A 22,081-nucleotide genomic window follows, 5' to 3' on the forward strand; every position below is an offset into this window, starting at 1 on the left:
TCATTTTTAGCCCATGTAGTGCTGGTCTCCAACAGCTTCTGAGAATATGCACACAGTATGGTACTGACTTTGATATAAAATACAACGCTATAAAGAGTAAGATCATGATTGTCAGAAGTAGAGAAGACAGACGGTCAACCTTCCCTGACTTTTATCTGTCTGGCACTGCACTTGGTGCGTGCAGTGAGGTTACATATTTGGGCCATGTTATTGCAAATGACCTGTCTGATGACAAGGATATTTATAGGCAGCGTCGGAAGCTGTATGCACAACCGAACATGCTGAGTCGTAAGTTTAGCATGTGCTCTGTTTCTGTGAAGATCTCACTCTTTAGAGCTTATTGTTCACCTTTGTATACTGCCTACCTGTGGTGTCGTTATAAACAAGACAGCATTAGAAAACTCACAGTGGCCTACAATGACAGCATGAGGCTGCTGCTGAGAGCTCCAAGAAGCTCCAGTGCAAGCCATATGTTTGTCAGTGTCGGGGTACCTGCTCTGCTGTTTTACATAACCTAATGTATAGATTTATGTGTAGGGCATCTGAGTCAGAAAATGACACAATCGCTGTTTTGACTAAACTGGTACGCAGTTCTGTGAGATTTTCTTCCAGACTGTGGAACCATTGGCGAACTTGTCTGTATGTTAGACACTGAACATTGTGGAAGGCTCTGTTTTTGTTTTGTTGTTGTTTCTTGTTTGTTTGTTTTTGTGGTTTACTGTTTTTGTTTTTTGTTTGTTTGTTTGTTTGTTTGTTCTTTCCCTTCTTCTTTTTAACTGTGATATGGATCCCACTGGGTCTGAAATAAAGAATAAAGTAATAAATAGTAGGGGGATGGGACTTTGGTGGTGATTAGACTCTTGGATGTGTCAAAGATTAGCAACAAAATTGATTTGATTGCATTACACACACACACGCACACTCACACACACACACACACACACACACACACACACACACACACACACAAACACACTCTCAATCCATTTATCTGTTTCTGTCAAACACACACACATACATCATATGTTCTGGATCCTGGATGTTTCTGTTTCAAATTTATGTTCATATTTCCTATTTTCTGTTGTGTTCTCTTTTGTTGTTTAAGTTTACAAAGTTGTTGTAGTTTGCACAATAAATGCTCACACTGATCAGATGATGATTTAAAACTTATTTCACAAACACACACACAAATCACTCTTGGGGCCACCTGGTAGTCACATGGCTCCATAACATAATTGCAAAATACAAGAATTTCATGCATCGGCCTACAATGGGAAAACAGCTGAATCTGGTGGAATACAGTAAACATGTCAAATATCACTACTTTTCTTTAAAATGAAATGCTGACATTACAGAATGCACAATTTTATACTGTAATGGCAGTGAGATTAAAAAATGTGTTTATAATGGAAGTCAGTGAGCCATTTTTGGCCACAAAGGTGTCCAGAGGGAGTATCTGGTGCTACAGAAAAAATACTAATGCAATCAAATCAATTTTGTTGCTAATCTTTGACACATCCAAGACTCTGATCACCACCAAAGTCCCATCTCCCTACTATTTATTATATGAAAAGAAAAATAAATTGTGATTTTTATGTAATAAATCATTAGTAATTCAAATAATTAAACTGGCATTTAAAGGGTTAAAATCCTGAAAATGATTGAATGTTTGGAAGTTTTGAGCAAGTCATAAGTTGTTTAAGTGATTTCTGAAAACAAAGCAGAAAAAAATATTGATGTATGATGATTTAATAGCATTTTTTCTGTGCATGTCCATTTTTGCCACGAAGGTGTCCAGAGGGTGCAAAATGCGTCAAGGGCGAATGAAGGACATGTAAGAGTAAAAGACACTGGATTTCAAAAATTTTACACAAAAGAAAAGTTCTTACAAAAATTCATGCCACAAGCTGTAACACAGCCAAAATGATCACCAAATGAAAAAAAAAAGTTGAGAAAAATGTACAAAAATGCCCGATGAGGGCATAAGGGTTAATCAAATCACCTTAAATTTTACCGGAGAAACAAACATCACGTTGCTAGAAAAGGTGATATGGTTAAGTCATTAAAGAAGGGGGTTTAAAACTCAAGTGGTTACAACAAGTCATGCGTGATAACAGTGGATTCTGGTTCAATATTCAATATAATGATATTTATCCCTGTAATGACTTTCTCAGTGATTCCGAAATTGAAACTCTACAACATCTGTTTTTTATTTGTGAACATACAGGAACTTTTTTGGGGATCATTTCAAAACTGGATCTCTGAAAAGGCCTCAAATGCTCCAAAGTTAAAATATGAGCTCATTGAATTTGGTGTTTTAATGGAGGACATAAAAAGGGAAAATATGTATAACACTGTATTCATTTTGGCCGAACAATTTATTCACAGATGTCGATTTATGAAAACCAGACCAACATTTGTCTTTATGAATGAGTTGCTAAATTTCAAAAAAGCACTGAAATATATTAGAACTCAACAAGCCTTGCATATAAATAGTTTGATTCATATCTTTATTCCTATTTTCTCCCATGTTTTAGTTTTTATTTTCATTTATTTTATTTTATTTTATTTGCTCCTATAGCAGGGAAATGTTTCCTGAGCAGGTGATATGAGAACATATGAAGGACAGAGACTGACTGACAAATGTTGTTCTGCTCTGAACATGAACTCTGGACTTTGTGGTGTTTCAGGAGGAAACTGCCTCACTTATACTCTCATATTGTGACGCCGCCACAAAGATGAGGGCAGAGACATATACATGGTTTTCTTTGAGGGTTCTTAAGTAAAATAAGCTTGAAATAAAAAGCTGTTAAATGTTGTAGCTCCCTCTCAGCCCTGCTGTATCTTGTCTCCACCTAGCTGACTCTGCTCAGGTGTGCTGCTGCACACAGGTGAAGGGGGCGTGGCCTTTGAGAACAAAGACAAGGGAGTTGTTTGGGGAGGGGATTTAGATTTTTGTCAGCAGAGGAGGAAACAGAAGACAGAGGTGGAAGCCGGGCAGCCTGCTGTGGAGAAAGCCCTCTGCTGTCTCTTTTTATGCTGTTTCCTCCAGCGGCTGGAGGCTGAACTCCAACCAGAGTGTGTGGAGGACCATAAACACTGAGCAAACTCATGACTGAAGACTGGACTGTCTCTTCCTGATCCCCCCGCTGAGTACCATTCCTTTTTTGGGGATCTTTTTTCCATTTTTTTGTAATGCATTGCTTTATTTGGTTTCCTATTTTTGCATTCTGAAACGTGGACTTTGAATGTTTATTTTGAGCATTAGATTACTTTCATGACGGACAGGAGTTTAAGTTGGACAATAAGGATGATTATTGAGTAGACATTCCTGCAGTTAATGTTTTTTGCTTGTATTTTCATTTTGGGAGAGCTTTTTTTTCTTAATTAATTGTGTTCAAGCTGCATTTCAGTTTCCTTTCAGTACTTTCTTTTGCTGCTGTGAGAGTTAAAGGTAGTGCCAGTATTTTTACTTACCCTCCTTTAACCAAGTTAACCCTCTGGTATCATTATGGACTTTTTTGTCCAAATGGTTCATTTTTCACGTCTTTTTCCGATAATTTTGGCTGTGTTGGTGCAAAAACATGATTTTTATAAGAAGGTTTTTTTCTTGATACATTTTTAAATTACAATTTATTTTTTTGTAATGGGCCTATAATACACTGTACACAGTACAATGTAATGTAATACCCTTTAAGGCCATTAAGGACAAGAATGGCCATTTCCAAAAACTGTCATAAAAATAATATATGTTTTAACTCTTTAAATGCCAGTCTGATTTCATGATGTCACTGCTTTTCATGGAAACTACACATGCAAAAATGTTATGTAACAAATGAGGGGAGGCTGGGGTTTTTGTTAAAATCGAAGATTAGCAACAACATTGATTTTGATGCATTTGTAGTCTTTAAAGGTAGCGCCATTATTTTTACTTTCCCTCCTTGAACCAAGTTAAAGTTTCCACAGTTGAGTTCAAATTCTAACTAAGCTTCAAAACTAAGCTGATTATTATGATATAAGTTTCACATTTTCACCATCGTCTTCACACACGACACTGAAATGAAGACAAGCAGGAAATACTTTCAATTCTTTATTCATCATGAAAACCTTCAGTTTGTTCACATCCCGTCACTCAAATCTGTTGACTGACAGGATGTAAATAAGCAATGTTTGCAATACATCATAGTGTCTCATATGTACATCGTCTGAGCTGCCAAAACATGTCAATGCAATTATAGATCTCTTACACAGATTTACAAAAACAGACCAAACTTATTTACAATAAAAGAAGCTCTGTTGATTCCAAATACAACAATACAAATAATCATCAAATATTTTGAGCACAGAGAAGTTAACATTTCCATCCAGAGACAAACATCATGGTGAGCAGTGACAGACTCCATGGCTAAACAGACACAGGAAGGAGCGCCACCTTAAGAAACTCAAACATTTACACAGCAACTAATGACAAGATGTCTAAGTACCGCCCATAATCTTTGATTGACAGGTGATCTCTGTGCAGTGAAGACATGAAAAGAGAAATCAGCTCTCAGAAACAATCATGGACACAAAATATGTTTCAGATCATAAACACACAATTTAACCTGCCGTCTCTTAAAATGACATCTGTCTATTTGAGTTTCCACAACTCAGCAGTGTTTCCAAAATACCAAAACCAGATTCCAGCATAGAGCGGCTGAGTGAATGTGGTCTGGACTCTGTGGAGGAGAGTCATGGTTTCAGAGACGCTGTAGAAGGACAGAATACCTGCACTGTGATCCAGGTACACTCCTACTCTGGAGGACCGAGGACCTGAGACAGGAGTGTGGACATTGTTGTACCAAAACTTATAACTGTTGGTTTTACATTGTAACGCCCAAGATTTGTCATTGAATCCAAATACACATTCACTCCCCCTGTCTCTGCTGATATTCTTGTATGCGACTGCTACACAAACTCCTCCTCTCCACTCCACCTCCCAGTAACAACGTCCAGTCAGACTCTCTCTACTCAGGACCTGATGACATCCAGTGAATCTGTCTGGATGACGAGAATAAGACTGTTGTTTTTTCATTGCTGTTGATTTTCTGTTCCCCTCAGATAATAACAGCTGTGTGTGTGCTGTGTTTGGATCCAGTGTGATTTCACGTGAATATTTTAAGAATCCAGCTCTGGTTTTTGGCTCTGGTGGTGACAGTAAAACATCCACTTCAGTCACTGTCAGTGAGATGTTTGTCCATTCCTCTATCAGGACGTCCTGTAGTTTGTCTCTGACTTCTGACACAGCTGCTGTCACGTCCTCAAAGTAGCGCAGAGGACGGATGTTGATGCTGGATGAGTCTGTAGATTCACTGAGTGCTGACAGTGAGGGGTAGTTCTGCAGAAACTGGTTGTGATCTTCTGTGTGTGAGAGCTTCTTCAGCTCAGCGTCTCTCCTCTTCAGCTCAGTGATCTCCTGCTCCAGCTTCTCCTGAAGCTCTTTGACTCGTCTCGCTTCACTTTTCTGCTGAGATCTGACCTGCTGCTTCACATCAGAGCTTCTTTTCTCCATGAGACGGATCAGCTCGGTGAAGATCTTCTCACTGTCCTCCACTGCTTTATCAGCAGAGCGGTTGATGGCCTCCACCTCCTGCTGAAGCTGCTTCACGTCTTTCTCTCTGTCCTGGATTCTCTGCTGGATGTTTTGTCGACTCACCTCCAGCTCTTTCTGCCTCTCAGTCCTCTCTGCTGCAGCTGAGACTGTGTCGTGGCCTTTATGTTCATCCACAGAGCAGAGATAACAGATACACTGCTGATCAGTGCGGCAGAACATCTTCATCACCTCGTCGTGACGAGAGCAGATGTTCTCCTGGAGCTTCTTGCAGGGCTCCACCAGCTTGTGTTTCTTTAACTGAGCTACATCATAATGAGGCTGGAGGTGTTTCTCACAGTAAGAGACGAGACAGACCAGACAGGACTTGAGAGCTTTCAGTTTTCTCCCAGTGCAGACATCACAGGCCACATCTTCAGGTCCAGCATAGCAGTGATCAGCAGGAGCAGCTTGGAGTCCAGTCTTCTTCAGTTCCTCCACTAAAACTGCTAACATGGTGTTTTTCAGCAGGACAGGCCTCGGTGTGAAGCTCTGCCTGCACTGAGGGCAGCTGTACTTTTTCCTCTCATCCTCTCCATCCCAGAAGCTTTGAATACAGTTCATGCAGTAGCTGTGTCCACAGGGAGTAGCCACCGGATCCTTCAGCAGGTCCAGACAGATGGAACAAGAGAAGGTTTCGCGGTCCAGCTGAACTCCTTTCTGCGCCATTTCACCTCTCAGTGACAAAGACTGTCTGAGTTTCACTTTCTCACAAGTGAAAGCAGTTTGAGCTCTGATCTCAACAACATGAGTCTGTGCAGCTCGCACGTCAACACATGTTGGTTACACCCATTTAGAAAGTGTAGATCTGAAGAGGAGGGAAGAAGGAAAGCTATGAACAGAGTGGAGCTGGCTGAGTTTGAGAGCAGGAAGAGGAGGGAGGGCTGATCAAGCTTTTGCTTCATTCCAGGAAGAGCAGCGGTGTGAGAGAGACACTGTGTGTTTAACACTTGTTTGACCTCATTTCTCCTTTAAAAACACTGCTCACTGCAACTTTTAGTTGGTTCATTCTTCTTGGTATCTGTGGGGTTGGAGATGGCTCCCCAGTTTTCAGATTTCACTCTTCTCTTCTCCTAAAATGCAGTTTGATTAACATTTGTAATTATTACAATAAGTCAAACGCAGTGAATGAAAAATAGAGAACTTCATCGCTGCTGCAGAGGTGCTACCCATGATGTGTTACACCTTGTAATGTCATAATAAATGAAGTGGTATGGATGTAACATCATGTTCTGAAGTCAAACAGCAGACAAACGGAGTGGAGTTGTTTTAACTTCCTCTCTGGTGAGCAGGATGAAGGCGCCCTCTCGTGTTGTGCATCAGTTTTCACATTTCAGCGGTGAAGCTGCTGTGACGTTCACTGCAGGAAGACGTGGAAAAACTTGGCTGAGCCTTTGGCTGCTTCAAACAACATCAGCAAAGAGACACTGAAAGATATCACTGTGTGTGACTTTGTTCACAGCAATCTCAGCCTGTAACACTGATGCTGCATTCAGCTCACATGGGAAAGATGGTAGAGAAGAGTTTCCACTTTACAGACACGAGTCACATCAGCTCTCAGCTTGCTAATAGTAACAGTGCAGAAGTAAAGAATCAACCACATATAAAATAAAATGTGTCACGACTCAACAAAACTTCTTCACACCCAAACTTATTCAAGTGAATTGTTCCTATTTCTCCTTTTTTAATTATCTGTAATAAATCAGCTTTAATGACTAAATGCACAAAGAAAATGTTGGTTTTAAAAAGCCACAAGTGACAGAAAATGTAACCAGTGAGCAGAAGACGTCAGGGTTTGGCAGCAGTTTACTATCGATCCAGTCGATGAAACATTTTCTGGACAGAAGCACATTCAAACTCATATCACTTCCAGGAAGTAAACAAAGTAGCTTCTCATTCAAAAGAAACTTGTACTCCTATCAAATGGAAAACTTTTCATAATATAACTTTAAATGTAACCTTTTGTCGACAATAACATGAAATAAAAATGTAAAAGAAAATATTTTCACCCTGTTTTAAACAGACTTATTATCCCATTCATGAACTGTCCCAACAAAATATATTTATATTTTTAATTGAGTCTTTTTCTCTCCAAGTCGATGAAACAAAAGGGTATTAATCAGTCTTCAGTTCACTAACAAAAGGAAATGTCCCTGAGAAACGAACAAAAAAGAGATGTCCTTTGATTGTCCTTAGTGGGGGAAAAAATAACACAAGTGCTGACCAGCAAAATAAAGTTTTATCGAGCTCTCTATGAGAAATGCGTGAAAACGAGTTCTGTGGTGGAAATACTCAAAAGGTCCAGAAGAGGGCGACGCAGCAGCAGCTCCCCTCAATGGCAATGCTCAAAACCCCAACAGGTAAAAGAATACATCTTGTTTTTTTGGACTTGAAAGAAGGAGACAGGAAAGAAACAGTATTAATGTCTTAATGATAAATGACAGGGAATACTCTGACACAAAAGTAATTTCAGAGGAAATTCATAACTTCTATTCTAAATTATACACTTAAGATAAGATAAGATAAGATAAGATAAGATAATCCTTTATTAGTCCCACAGTGGGGAAATTTCCAACATTGCAGCAGCAAAGGGATAGCAAAATAGCAAGATAACTGTGCAAAATAAACTATATTAATAAATAAGTACAAAAAACGTGCAGGATGAAGATGAAGGAAATAAGCACAGAGGACGACATAAACAAACAATAAATACAGTATTTACAACGCCGAGAAACTCAACAGTTAAATAAAGAATGTTCACAGTTGCATGGTCGAAAGTGAAATTGCACTTGTGGTATTAAGCTGTACAAGTGGAGTCAGTTATTGTTGTGTGTGGTCTACTGGGAGCAGTGCTGGTTGTACAGTCTGACTGCAGCAGGGAGGAAGGACCTGTGGTAACGCTCCTTCATACATTTGGGGTGAAGCAGTCTGTCACTGAAGGAGCTTTCCAGTGCAGTCAGGGTGTCATGCATGGGGTGGGAGTCGTTCTTCAGCATGGATGACAGCTTAGCCATCATCCTCCTTTTTCCCACCACCTGCATTGAGTCTAAGGGGCACCCCAGGACAGAGCTGGCCTTCTTGATAAGTTTGTCAAGTCTCTTCCTCTCAGCAGTCGTGATGCTGCTGCTCCAGCAGACCACTCCATAGTAAATGGCTGATGCCACTACAGAGTCAAAGAAGGTCCTCAGGAGTGCTCCCTGCACTCCAAAGGACCTGAGTCTCCTCAGCAGGTATAGTCTGCTCTGACCCTTTTTGTAAAGTGACGTTGTGTTGATTGAACAGTCCAGTTTATTGTTCAGGTGAACACCCAGGCTCTCCTTTATTATTTATTTTAGCCGCAGAGTTACTCGCTCTTCATATAAAACATTGCCCAGATATAGAACCCTTAAATGTGTTAGGTAATCATTTGTCTGTTACTCGGCTAGCTGATGACACCACCAACCTTTTTAAAAGTTCATAATAGATCCTTCTTGTAATTAAGAAAATAGAGAGTTTTTCAAAGGCATCTGGGCTACATTTGAATTTAACTCTATACATGACCACCCTTTGATAGACCTATATGAAATCCCTGTTAAACAGGAGATCAGATACTTAGGAGTGATTATTACTAAAGATATACTACTCTAAATTATACACTTCTTCTCATTTAGACGAGGAATCAATTAATTTGGGGAATATGTTGCTTATTACTTTCAAGAAATGAAGTTGAGATTTTAGAGAAATATGTGATTCTGAACTTAACATAAAGGAGTTGGATACCGCTTTAAAACTAATGTCAGTAAACAAAGCCCCAGGTCAGGATGGTTTAACCTCAAACTTTTACAAATGTTTCTGGGAGTGTATAAAGGATCTATTATTTAATGCTTTAAAAGAACGTATTGACAATAATGGTTTAATGTCAACTATGAAGTAAGCAACTATTACCTTACTACCTAAACCTGGTAAGGATAAAAGGCGCATTGATAACTTCAGACCAATAACCTTATTGAATGCAGATTATAAGTTATTTACTCTTGTTTTAGCTAAAAGGTTGAGTTGAGAACAGGGTTTGATCAGATAATTACTGAGACTCAATTTTGGATTTCTTAAAGACAGATCTATACACAATAATATTAGGCTGGTTCTTGACCTTCTTTATTATAATTACTTTATTGAAGACAAAGGTTTTATTTTGTTTTTAGATTGTGAAAAAGCTTTTGATTCTGTTGAACACTCATATATCTTGAAAACAATGAAATATTTTGGTTTTGGTCCCAAATTAATGAAGATAATTGATATGATTTATAACAACATTAATAGTTCTGTTTCACTTCCTCAAGGTACAACTAAAAGATTTGAGGTTAACTGAGGCATTCGGCAGGGCTGTCCTTGCTCTCCTTTATTATTTATTTTAGCCACAGAGTTACTGGCTTTTCATATAAAACATTGCCCAGATATAGAACCCTTAAATGTGTTAGGTAATCATTTGTCTGTTACTCAGCTAGCTGATGACACCACCAACCTTTTTAAAAGTTCAGAACAGATCCTTCTTGTAATTAAGAAAATAGAGAGTTTTTCAAAGGCATCTGGGCTACATTTGAATTTATCTCTATACATGACCAGCCTTTGATAGACTTATATGAAATCCCTGTTAAACAGGAGATCAGATACTTAGGAGTGATTATTACTAAAGATATGAAAGCTAGAGAAGAACTGAATTTTGAGTCTGTTATAAAGAAATGCAGGTCTATACTTTTGTCTTGGTTACAAAGGGATCTAACAATCTTTGGACGTATTCTTATAACTAAAATTGAAACACTCTCTAGAATACTATACCCTGCCCTTTCATCAGCTGTCTCTAACAGATTAATTAAATCAATTAATCAAATCACCTTCAATTTTACCTGGAGAAACAAACATCACGTTGTTAGAAAAGGTGATATGGTTAAGTCATTAAAGAAGGGGGTTTAAAACTCAAGTGGTTACAACAATTCATGCGTGATAACAGTGGATTCTGGTTCAATATTCCTTCTAAAATATTTGGTAAATGTGGCGGGATTCATTTTCTATTGAGATGTGACTTTTGCGTTTCTAAACTACTCATTAAGCTGTCAAGGTTTCGTCAGCAAGTCCTCTTAAACTGGAAACTGGCTTATAGACATAATTTTACCCCTCATAATTCCCCCATATGGAACAACAGACGTGTCAGAAAATCTTTATGTTATTGTGAGTGTTTGGAGAGAGGTATCTGGTCTATCTTACATATAATGGATTAAGAAGGAAATCTTCTCGGATATGATGAATTTATTCGGAAATTTAATATGGAATGTACAAAAAAGACATTTTAAACAGTTATAAAAGCATTTTCTGTAAAAGGCATGTTATCATACGATAGTATCATTCCACAATTGTCCAAACTGCTCATAGACCAAGTCAATTTTACAGAGAAGAAATGTACAAACAGAGTTATCAGAGGTGTTCTCACTTCAGTACTTTTTCCTCTATCACTGAAAAATCTCTTAAAACAATGACCTGAGGAAAAAATAAGAAGAATAAGAACTGGGTATCTCTCTCTTCCAATTTCTCCTAAAGCCAAAGAAACTCATTTTAATAAATGACATTTACCCCTGTAATGAGTTTCTAAGACAAAGATTTAACATCGAGAAAAATAACTGTATTTTGTCTGTTTTTTATTTGTGAACATAAAAGATCTTTCTGGGGATCATTTCAAAACTGGGTCTCTGAAAAGGCCTCAGATGCTCCAAAGTTAAAATATGAGCTCATTAAATCTGGTGTTTTAATGGAGGACACAAAAAGGGAAAATATGTATAACAAAACCAGACCAAAGTTTCTTGTCTTTATGAATGAGTTGTTAAATTTCAACAAAAAAAAAGCACTGAAATATATTAGAACTCAACAAGCCTTGCACGTAAATAGTTTGATTCATATCTTTATTCCTATTTTCTCCCATTTTTTTTGTTTTTATTTTCATTTGTTTATTTTATTTTATTTGTTCCTAGCAGGGAAATATTTCCTGAGCAGGTGATATGAGAACATATGAAGGACAGAGACTGACTGACAAATGTTGTTCTGCTCTGAACATGAACTCTGGACTTTGTGGTGTTTCAGGAGGAAAACTGCCTCAGTTATACTCTCATATTGTGACGCCGCCACAAAGATGAGGGCAGAGACATATACATGGTTTTCTTTGAGGGTTCATAAGTAAAATAAGCTTGAAATAAAAAGCTGTTAAATGTTGTAGCTCCCTCTCAGCCCTGCTGTATCTTGTCTCCACCTAGCTGACTCTGCTCAGGTGTGCTGCTGCACACAGGTGAAGGGGGCGTGGCCTTTGAGAACAAAGACAAGGGAGTTGTTTGGGGAGGGGATTTAGATTTTTGTCAGCAGAGGAGGAAACAGAAGACAGAGGTGGAAGCCGGGCAGCCTGCTGTGGAGAAAGCCCTCTACTGTCTCTTTTTATGCTGTTTCCTCGAGCGGCTGGAGGCTGAACTCCAACAAGAGTGTGTGGAGGACCATAAACACTGAGCAAACTCATGACTGAAGACTGGACTGTCTCTTCCTGATCCCCCCGCTGAGTATCATTCCTTTTTTGGGGATCTTTTTCCTTTTTTTGTAATGCATTACTTTATTTGATTTCCTATTTTTGCATTCCGAAACGTGGACTTTGAATGTTTATTTTGAGCATTAGATTACTTTCATAAGGGAAAGTGGTTTAAGTTGGACAACAAGGACGATTATTAAGTACACATTCCTGCAGTTAATGTTTTTTGCTTGTATTTTTATTCTGGGAGGGCGTTATTTTCTTAATAAATTGTGTTCAAGCTGCATTTCAGTTTCCTTTCAATTCTTTCATTTGCTGCTGTCAGTAGGGAGTTAAAGGTAGCGCTGGTAACACACACATCCACAGAAGAAGCAATCTCTAGTTCGGTAAAGTTGGAAAGATATAGTTCGGTAAAGTTGGAAAGATATTCACAGATTCGGACTTCCGGCATCAATAACTCATTAGTGATACGTTGTCAAAACATAAACGAGGCCTCTTTCCCATCGTTGTAAGGTAGACAATGTGCTACAAGCCCAGTTTTATCGAAAGTAGCTGTCTTTCAAGCTGCAGAAATAACATTGGTGTCAATGAGCAGCCGGCTGTGAGACGAGTGGATAGGGACCGTCTGCAAATTGCAAAACCGCTACAGCAGCGAAGAGAAACACTACACAGATATTCAATAACTTCAGTCTTATACACTGTAGTGTCACCAAAATCACTGCAGCCTTCAACTGGCTTCTGTTGATCATACTACAACGCTTGTTTTATAATATATATATATATATATATATATATATATATATATATATATATATATATAATTTTAAGAAACTTTATAATAAAATGCAATAACTTCACCTTTATGCACTGCAGAAGAATTAAACTCTGTCCAGCCATCATCTGGTTCCTGCTGATCATACTACAACACTTGGTTTGATTTTTTTTTTTCTTTTCATAATTTTATGGATTTTTTTATTAGAAATAAAATGTAATAAATTCTCTTTTATGCACTGTAGTGTCACCAAAATCATTGCAGCCATCAACTGGATGCTGCTGATCATACTACAACACTTGGTTTGATATTAAAAACATTTTTTCATAATTTTATGGAATTTTTATTAATAACAAAATTTAATAACTCCACTTTTATGCACTGTAGTGTCACCAAATTTACTGCAGCCATCAACTGGATGCTGCTGATCATAATACAACACTTGGTTTGATATTTTTTTTAAAAATCATAATTTTAAGAATTTTTATTAATAATAAAATTTAATAACTTCTCTTTTATGTACTGTAGTGTCACCAAAATCATTGCAGCCATCAACTGGATGCTGCTGATCATAATACAACACTTGGTTTGATATTTTTTTTAAAAATCATAATTTTAAGAATTTTTATTAATAATAAAATTTAATAACTTCTCTTTTATGTACTGTAGTGTCACCAAAATCATTGCAGCCATCAACTGGATGCTGCTGATCATACTACAACTCTTGGTTTGATATTTTTTTTAAAAATCATAATTTTAAGAATTTTTATTAAGAATAAAATTTAATAACTTCTCTTTTATGTACTGTAGTGTCACCAAAATCACTACAGCCATCAACTGGATGCTGCTGGTCATACTACAACACTTGGTTTGATATCTTTTTTTAAATCATAATTTTATGGAATTTATATTAATAATAAAATTTAATAACTCCACTTTTATGCACTGTAGTGTCACCAAAATCATTGCAGCCATCAACTGGATGCTGCTGATCATACTACAACTCTTGGTTTGATATTTATTTTAAAAATCATAATTTTATGGAATTTTTATTAATAATAAAATTTAATAACTTCTCTTTTATGCATTGTAGTGTCACCAAAATCATTGCAGCCATCAGCTGGATGCTGCTGATCATACTACAACTCTTGGTTTGATATTTATTTTAAAAATCATAATTTTATGGAATTTTTATTAAAAATAAAATTTAATAACTTCTCTTTTATGCATTGTAGTGTCACCAAATTTACTGCAGCCATCAACTGGATGCTGCTGATCATACTACAACACTTGGTTTGATTTTTTTTTTTAAATCATAATTTTATGGAATTTTTATTAGAAATAAAATTTAATAACTCCACTTTTATGCACTGTAGTGTCACCAAAATCATTGCAGCCATCAACTGGATGCTGCTGATCATACTACAACACTTGGTTTGATTTTTTTTTTTTCTCTGTCCCACTGTCCTTACCTGCCTCACTATGACTCATTAATGGCTCCTTAGTCTCACAAACTGTTTTTTTTTTTGTTCCTTTACTTCAGCTTCATTCAATTCCTGTTGTTTGTTGACTAAATCCCTCACTCCATTACGATTTTTGGTCCATATGACCCAGAGCCAGTGACAGTTTTTTGGATTATCCTGACCAAATAGTGCTGTAGACAGTTCAGACCATATTTTTGAGGAATAACTGGTATCCCTGTTTGCAATGTTAGCACTCTTCATTGTTCTGGCCAGTGCTTCCATTCCTCCTGCCATTGCCCATAGGTCTTTTCTATGAGCTTTGGTTCCTTTTTTAACTCGTCCCATTGTCTTAACATTGCACCTAACCCTGTGAAAATGAGACAAGCAAAGCTAGAAGTTTTTATCAGGATAAAGTGAGGGGTCCAATATGGAAAGATGCAGTAAAACACATGGGAATGTCATATCAAGAAATGCAAGATAAGGTTAAAGTATCAATACATAGCTACGAACTAAACGTAATATTACATTTCAGATTTACAAAATTTAATATTCTTATTTGGCAATTTACATAATATTTCAACATGAGGTTAAAGTTAGATTTATTTCTGGAATACATTTACATTAAAAATCATTTGGAGATTCAGTAACATTTCACTTACGTAAATATTGTCAAGATTTCAGATTCCAAAAGGTAGACAAGCACAGCACAGCACAACTCCAATAAAAAACATAAAATTACTTACACATAAAGATGAAACTGAACTGAAGGGGAAAAATTCCAAGAAATCCAATGCCATCTTCTCCTTCATGGTGATCTGCAGGTTATGCAGACTGAAAAGATCTGAGGTAGAGCTTAATTGAAAGTTTTTCCTGATTGGCTAGTGGCTTCATCACACTTTTGTATCCTTGTGTGATTGGTTTAAACAGTGTCCTTGAGGCAGCAATGACATCACCTTTTTCGCTTACGAAAAAATATTTTATATCAAACCAAGACCTGTAGTATGATCAGCAGCAGCCAGTTGATGGCTGTAGTGATTTTGGTGACACTACAATGCATAAAAGAGAAGTTATTAAATTTTATTATTAATAAAAATTCCATAAAATTATGATTTTTAAAAAAAATATCAAACCAAGAGTTGTAGTATGATCAGCAGCAGCCAGTTGATGGCTGCAGTAAATTTGGTGACACTACAGTACATAAAAGTGGAGTTATTAAATTTTATTATTAATAAAAATTCCATAAAATTATGAAAAAATGTTTTTAATATCAAACCAAGTGTTGTAGTATGATCAACAGCATCCAGTTGATGGCTGCAATGATTTTGGTGACACTACAGTGCATAAAAGAGAAGTTATTACATTTTATTTCTAATAAAAAATCCATAAAATTATGAAAAGAAAAAAAAAAATCAAACGTGTTGTAGTATGATCAGCAGGAACCAGATGATGGCTGGACAGAGTTTAATTCTTCTGCAGTGCATAAAGGTGAAGTTATTGCATTTTATTATAAAGTTTCTTAAAATTATATATATATATATATATAATTTATTTATTATATTTATTTATATTATTATATTTTATTTATAATATATATATATATATATATATATATATATATTATAAAACAAGCGTTGTAGTATGATCAACAGGAGCCAGTTGAAGGCTGCAGTGATTTTGGTGACACTACAGTGTATAAGACTGAAGTTATTGAATATCTGTGTAGTGTTTCTCTTCGCTGCTGTAGCGGTTTTGCAATTTGCAGACGGTCCCTATCCACTGGTCTCACAGCCGGCTGCTCATTGACACCAATGTTATTTCTGCAGCTTGAAAGACAGCTACTTTCGATAAAACTGGGCTTGTAGCACATTGTCTACCTTACAACGATGGGAAAGAGGCCTCGTTTATGTTTTGACAACGTATCACTAATGAGTTATTGATGCCGGAAGTCCGAATCTGTGAATATCTTTCCAACTTTACCGAACTTGAATGTGGACGTGTCCGGTGTCCGCCAGCATATGATAGTATGATTTCACTAGCAAGGACCACACATCAATCGGAATTAATTTTAACAATTTATTGACGTGAATGTAGATTTGGTATAAACATTGATGTTGGATTATTGGAATGGATGGTTGAGTGCGGTGTGGGGAAGCTTCGGTGGGAATCCGCCGTGGCTCCCGGGCACGACAGATCCAAAAGCATGCATTATATGAGAGAGGAAAAAGCCGATTTGAGATCTCTTAGGTCGGAACGGACGTAACGGCGATAAGCTTGGGAGGACCATCTGCCCATGATCTGAATAAAGTGTTCCGGTATACCGCTGCGGGAAACCGAGGTGGCAGCTCCGATTCTGAAAGAATGTCTGGAGTAATTCATGGGAGAGATGCCTGACAATGACGGGACCTGAAGGAAGTGTTGGTGGAACCAGAAGCCGGTAACTACTTGGCCGGATTCAGATGCAAACAGAGGGTCATCTTGGGATTTGCTTTGTGATGTCCGGAAATGTAAATAATTGGAGAGAATAAGGAAGGCGTTTAGAACTGATTGAATGTAGTAGAAGTAGAAGACGGGAGTGGGTTGGCTAGATTAGTTGGTTTTGGTTCTTTTTAAAAATAACTATGGTGTCGTTAGAGAAAAAAAAAGGTCCGAGAGGCAGGCGTGCCAACGTGGATCGTATCGAAGGGTCGAAGCAGTGAATTCTGAGCATCTGAGGAAACGGAAGAAGGCGAGAATGAACATTGCCTCTTGAGTTTGGTTGACGTGAGGTATGCTATATCTGGAGCGGATGGTGTGGATACAGCGTGACAGCAGATCCGTGGTTAATGGGAGTCTACGAGGATTATGGGCTGGTTCTTAGCGTGAGAAGCCTCTGAGTAGTGAGGTGATCTGGGGATGACCATGAGCTGGCCATGACTCCCGTTTAGGAGTTTAGAGATGAACGAAATGCTGCTGAGGTAGACTTTGATTGTCTGGGTTTTAATTTCCCAAGACAGAATGGGCGTGGGTGATGAAGCAGGTTAAGGTGATGAGATCAAATGAAGGAAAAGTGATGTTATGCATGTTGTGAAAGTTGTGGAAACAATTCCAAGCCGACCGATATGGAGAGAGAGTTGCATGGGGACAGGCTATTGATGATGGTGTTCTGAGATTCCAGATCAGGGGCATGAAAGCTGGGTTTAGATGTTGAAAGACAAGGTCGAATATGGAGGAACCGGAGTCGGGTGTGCGTCTACATGAGGAGCCAAGCTTCTGAACTTCTTTATTTATGATGTCAAACTACTGCGAGATTGTCTGAGTAGATGAGGACAGATAGGCGACTCCATTCACGGCCCCATAACGTGGTGGCGACGATGACGGGGTAGATCTCAAAGAGAGCAGATAAAGTGACCTGGCAGTCTCCTTCCAACTCTTGGGGCCATTTGCCTACGAACCAACTTTCATCGTAAAAAAACCCCAAAACCGGCAGACGGAGCCGCGTCATCGAAAAAGTTGACGTCCTGAGGATGAGACAGGTGATCGTCATAAAGAAGGAGAATCGTTCCAATCGCCGAGCAGACGGAGCCAGAACCAGAGCTCGGCGCGGCTGGGCGCAACGAGAGAGACGGAGGCCATGAGCGATGGGACAGAAGAAGCGACAGGCAACGGATGAGAAAGGAAGCGCCCCCCGGGGAACAATGCGGATGCAGGCTTCGAGGGTAAGCAGTAGAGGGCACTGGCAGCCCGGTGCCAAAAGCCCCAAGGAGAGTGAACCGTTGCAGTAGCCGATGTCGTACGTCTGGGGGCCCCCGACATCTCGGCGCCAGATGCCCCAAGGAGAGTTAAGTGGTATGGTTGCCGGGTGTGCACGGCCGGGGGCGATGGCATCCCAATGCCAGACTCCCCAGCAAAAGCGAACCGCTGCAGGCCTCGATGTTAAGCAGTAGAGGGCACCGGCAGCCTGGTGCCAGATGCCTCAAGAAGAGTGAAACGGCGCAGTTGGAGAGGTCATACGGCCGGGGGCACAGCATCTCGGTGCCAGAAGCTCCAACGAGAGCGAACTGTCGAAGTCACTGTGAACGTACGACTGGGGGCAGTGGCACCCTGGTGCCAGATGCCCCAGCGAGAGCGAAGTGGTTGGGTTGCCGAGCGTGCACAGCCGGGGGCAATAGTATCCCAATGCCAGACTCCCCAGCAAAAGCGCACCGCTGCAGGCATCAATGTTAAGCAATGGAGGGCACTGGCAGCCTGGTGCCAGAAGCCTCAAGAAGAGGGAAACGGTGCAGTGAGCAAGGTCGTACGGCCGGGGGCGCGGCATCTCGGTGCCAGAAGCTCCAACGAGAGCGAACTGTCAAAGTCACTGTGAACGTACAACTGGGGGCAGCAGCACCCCGGTGCCAGAAGCCCCAGCGAGAGCGAAGTGGATTGGTTGCCAGGCATGCACAGCCGGGGGCAATGGCATCCCAAAGCCAGACTCCCAAGCAAAAGCAAACCGCTGCAGGCGTCGATGTTAAGCAGTAGAGGGCACTGGCAGCCTGGTGCCAGATGCCTCAAGAAGAAACAAATGGCGCAGAAGGCGAGGTCATGCGGCCAGGGGCACGGCCTCTCGGTGCCAGAAGCTCCAACGAGAGCGAACTGTCGAAGTCACTGTGAACGTCAACTGGGGGCAGCGGCACCCCGGTGCCAGATGCCCCAGCGAGAGCAAAGTGGTTTGGTTGCCGAGCGTGCACGGCTGGGGGCAATGGTATCCCAATGCCAGACTCCCCAGCAAAAGCGAACCGCTGCACCGGCAGCCCGGTGCCAGATGCCTCAAGAAAAGAGAAAAGGTGCAGTAAGGGGGGTCGGACGGCCAGGGGCACGGCCTCTCGGTGCCAGGAGCTCCAACAAGAGTGAACTGTCGAAGTCACTGTGGATGTACGACTGGGGGCAGCGGCACCCTGGTGCCAGATGCCCCAGCGAGAGCGAAGTGGTTTGGTTGCCGAGCGTGCACGGCTGGGGGCAATGGTATCCCAATGCCAGACTCCCCAGCAAAAGCGAACCGCTGCACCGGCAGCCCGGTGCCAGATGCCTCAAGAAAAGAGAAAAGGTGCAGTAAGGGGGGTCGGACGGCCAGGGGCACGGCCTCTCGGTGCCAGGAGCTCCAACAAGAGTGAACTGTCGAAGTCACTGTGGATGTACGACTGGGGGCAGCGGCACCCTGGTGCCAGATGCCCCAGCGAGAGCGAAGTGGTGTGATTGCCGAGCGTGCACAGCCGGGGGCCATGGCATCCCAAAGCCAGACTTCCCAGCAAAAGCGAACCGCTGCAGGCGTCGATGTCAAGCAGTAGAGGGCACTGGTAGCCCGGTACCAGATGCCTCAAGAAGAGTGAAACGGCGCAGCAGGTGAGGTCGTACGGCCGGGGGCATGGCATCTGGTGCCAGAAGCTCCAACGAGAGCGAACTGTCGAAGTCACTGTGAACGTACAACTGGGGGCAGCGGCATCCCGGTGCCAGATGCCCCAGCGAGAGCGAAGTGGTGCGGCTGCCGAGCATGTACGGCTGGGGGCAATGGCATCCCAATGCCGGAATCCCCAGCAAAGCGATCCGCTGCAGGCATCGATGTTAAGCAGTAGAGGGCACTGGCGGCCCGGTGCCAGTGCCCTCTACTACAGGGCCAGCATCTCGGTGCCAGATGAGCCAACATGAGTGGGCCACTCAAATGGAGGTGGGAGAGCGGTCGAGGGCGTGGGCATCCTGGTGCCGAGGTTGCAGGGTGATGCGAGCTGGTGGGAGTGGGAGGGCGCCGCCAACATCGCTGGCAACCCCGGGCAAACCTGACCACCGTGGCCGACGGGACCTAGGAGAATTGGCCGCCGGAGACGTGGTGCAGTCAAGAATCTGGGTACAAAGATCGGAAGGAACCGGAGACGGACAAGAAACGAAAGCGCTAGGAGGGCAGAAGGGAGGATCGGCCGTGGCCAGGGTGAAAGTAGGCAAAGGCCGCCGCGACGAAAAATGATCGGAAAGGAGACCAGAACCGTGGACGAAACGACATGGTGCACAGGATGAGAGGGAGAATTCGGTGGCAGCCCGGTGCCAACAACCCTGGCCCACACGGGTTGCGGACGCACGGTGAGGGGCACTGACAACACGGTGCCAGATGCCCCAGCGAGAGCGAACTGGTGCAGTGGCTGGGATTGCACGGCTGGGGGCGCCGACAACCCAACAGACCAGGAAGCTGTGGGTGTACGACTGGCGACAACAGCATCCCGGTGCAGGGTGCCCCAGCGAGAGCGAAGTGGTGCGATTGTCGAGCATACACGGCCGAGGGCACCGATACCCTGGTGCCAGAAAGTCCATCAAGAAACAAATGCTGCAATTGCTGAGGTTGAGCAGTAGAGGGCACCGGCAGCCCGGTGCCAGGTGCCCCAAGGGGACAGATCTGCTGTGGATGGCCAGGAAGAGCAGGAAGTGGCGCTGGCATCCCCGTGCCAGGCGGTCCAACATGAGTGGGCTGCTCAAATTGAGGAGGGAGAACAGTCAAGGCAACACAGCGTCGAGAATCCCAGGTCAGGTGAGCTGGCGGGAGTGGGAGGGCGCCACGACACATCAGACGCCTCAGGCAAACCTCCGCGGCTAGTGGGACCGAGGCAAAGCGACTTTTTTTTTTTTCTTTTTTTTGGGAGTTTTTCCTTGGGTGATGTGAGGGTCTAAGGGCCGAGGAATGTCGTAAACTGTATAGCCCACCGAGGCGAACCATGTTTTGAGATAATGGGCTCAACAAATAAAATTGACTTGACTAGACTTGACTCGAGACGCCCGTGGCAGCATGTCCCCGCTTCCTATTCAGCACGGCCGCCGGAAGTGGTTGAAGACGAACCGGCCCTTTAACAGAGGTGCTGACGTCATGGCGCACAACGGGAGCCGCCGCGATGACGTCACCCGGAACAGCGCCGATGTTGACAGAGCAGCGCTCGGATGTCAGGATGTCAATAAGCTTGTTGTCAGTTCTGCGAAACGGTATTCCCCGGTCTGCAAAGGCGGCCGGCAATCGGGAGACCTCGCTGGAGCGTGGTGACGCCGCGCTCCACACGGCGCTCCAGCGCTCGTCGCTCGACATCAGGCCACCGAGCCGGGAGAGTCGAGACAACGGCGGGAAGCCGCCACCATCCTCCACCGCGATGGAGTAGGAGAACCGCAGCGGCGCAGGGCTGCACGGGGGCGACCGCGTCCTCTTCTTTCCGCTGAGGGTGGTGGACCAGGAGATGCAGAGGAACCATCGGCCGAGCCGTACATCTGGATGGTGAGCAGAGAGGAGCCGGGTGGAACATGGACCATGGAGGCAACCGAGGGGCCGGCGGCCGGTTGCGCCGCCGAAGTCGGCGTCTCCGGCATGGATGCGGCAGAGAAGTTGTCAGCGTCGGACCCTGAGGACGCCTGCACGGCCAGATGGAGACGGCGAGGGCCATCGTCACGGCTTCGACCAAAGGTTGTCATCCGACGGGGACAGAGAGACAGAATCCATAATAGGGGCGAGTGAGCGAACCGCAGCCGACTGAGAGCGAAACGCTACGTGGTGTGTCGGTACGCGCTCGTGCAGAATAACGAGAACGAAAGGGGGAGATCGGGTTAGGAGGGTATTTAAGCCGGAAGAGGCGCGGTTAAGGTGCGGTAGAGGTGTGGTCCTGCTCCTGAAACTCTGCTATAAGCTTCACATGTAGTGA

At 42.3% G+C, this 22,081-nt stretch overlaps 1 protein-coding gene across 1 annotated transcript; it reads right to left on the bottom strand.

Moving 5' to 3' along the window:
* Positions 1-4,077: 4,077 nt before the first annotated feature.
* LOC121940814 (tripartite motif-containing protein 16-like) lies at positions 4,078-6,948 on the bottom strand. The gene has a single exon (XM_042483497.2). The coding sequence runs from the start codon at positions 6,296-6,298 to the stop codon at positions 4,631-4,633; it is 1,668 nt and encodes a 555-aa protein (XP_042339431.2). The 5' UTR covers positions 6,299-6,948; the 3' UTR covers positions 4,078-4,630.
* Between the last annotated feature and the right edge of the window lie 15,133 nt (positions 6,949-22,081).

Source organism: Plectropomus leopardus, chromosome 12, assembly GCF_026936395.1.
Source record: "Plectropomus leopardus strain MGB_pleo_1.0 chromosome 12, ASM2693639v1, whole genome shotgun sequence".
Lineage (NCBI taxonomy): Eukaryota > Metazoa > Chordata > Actinopteri > Perciformes > Serranidae > Plectropomus > Plectropomus leopardus.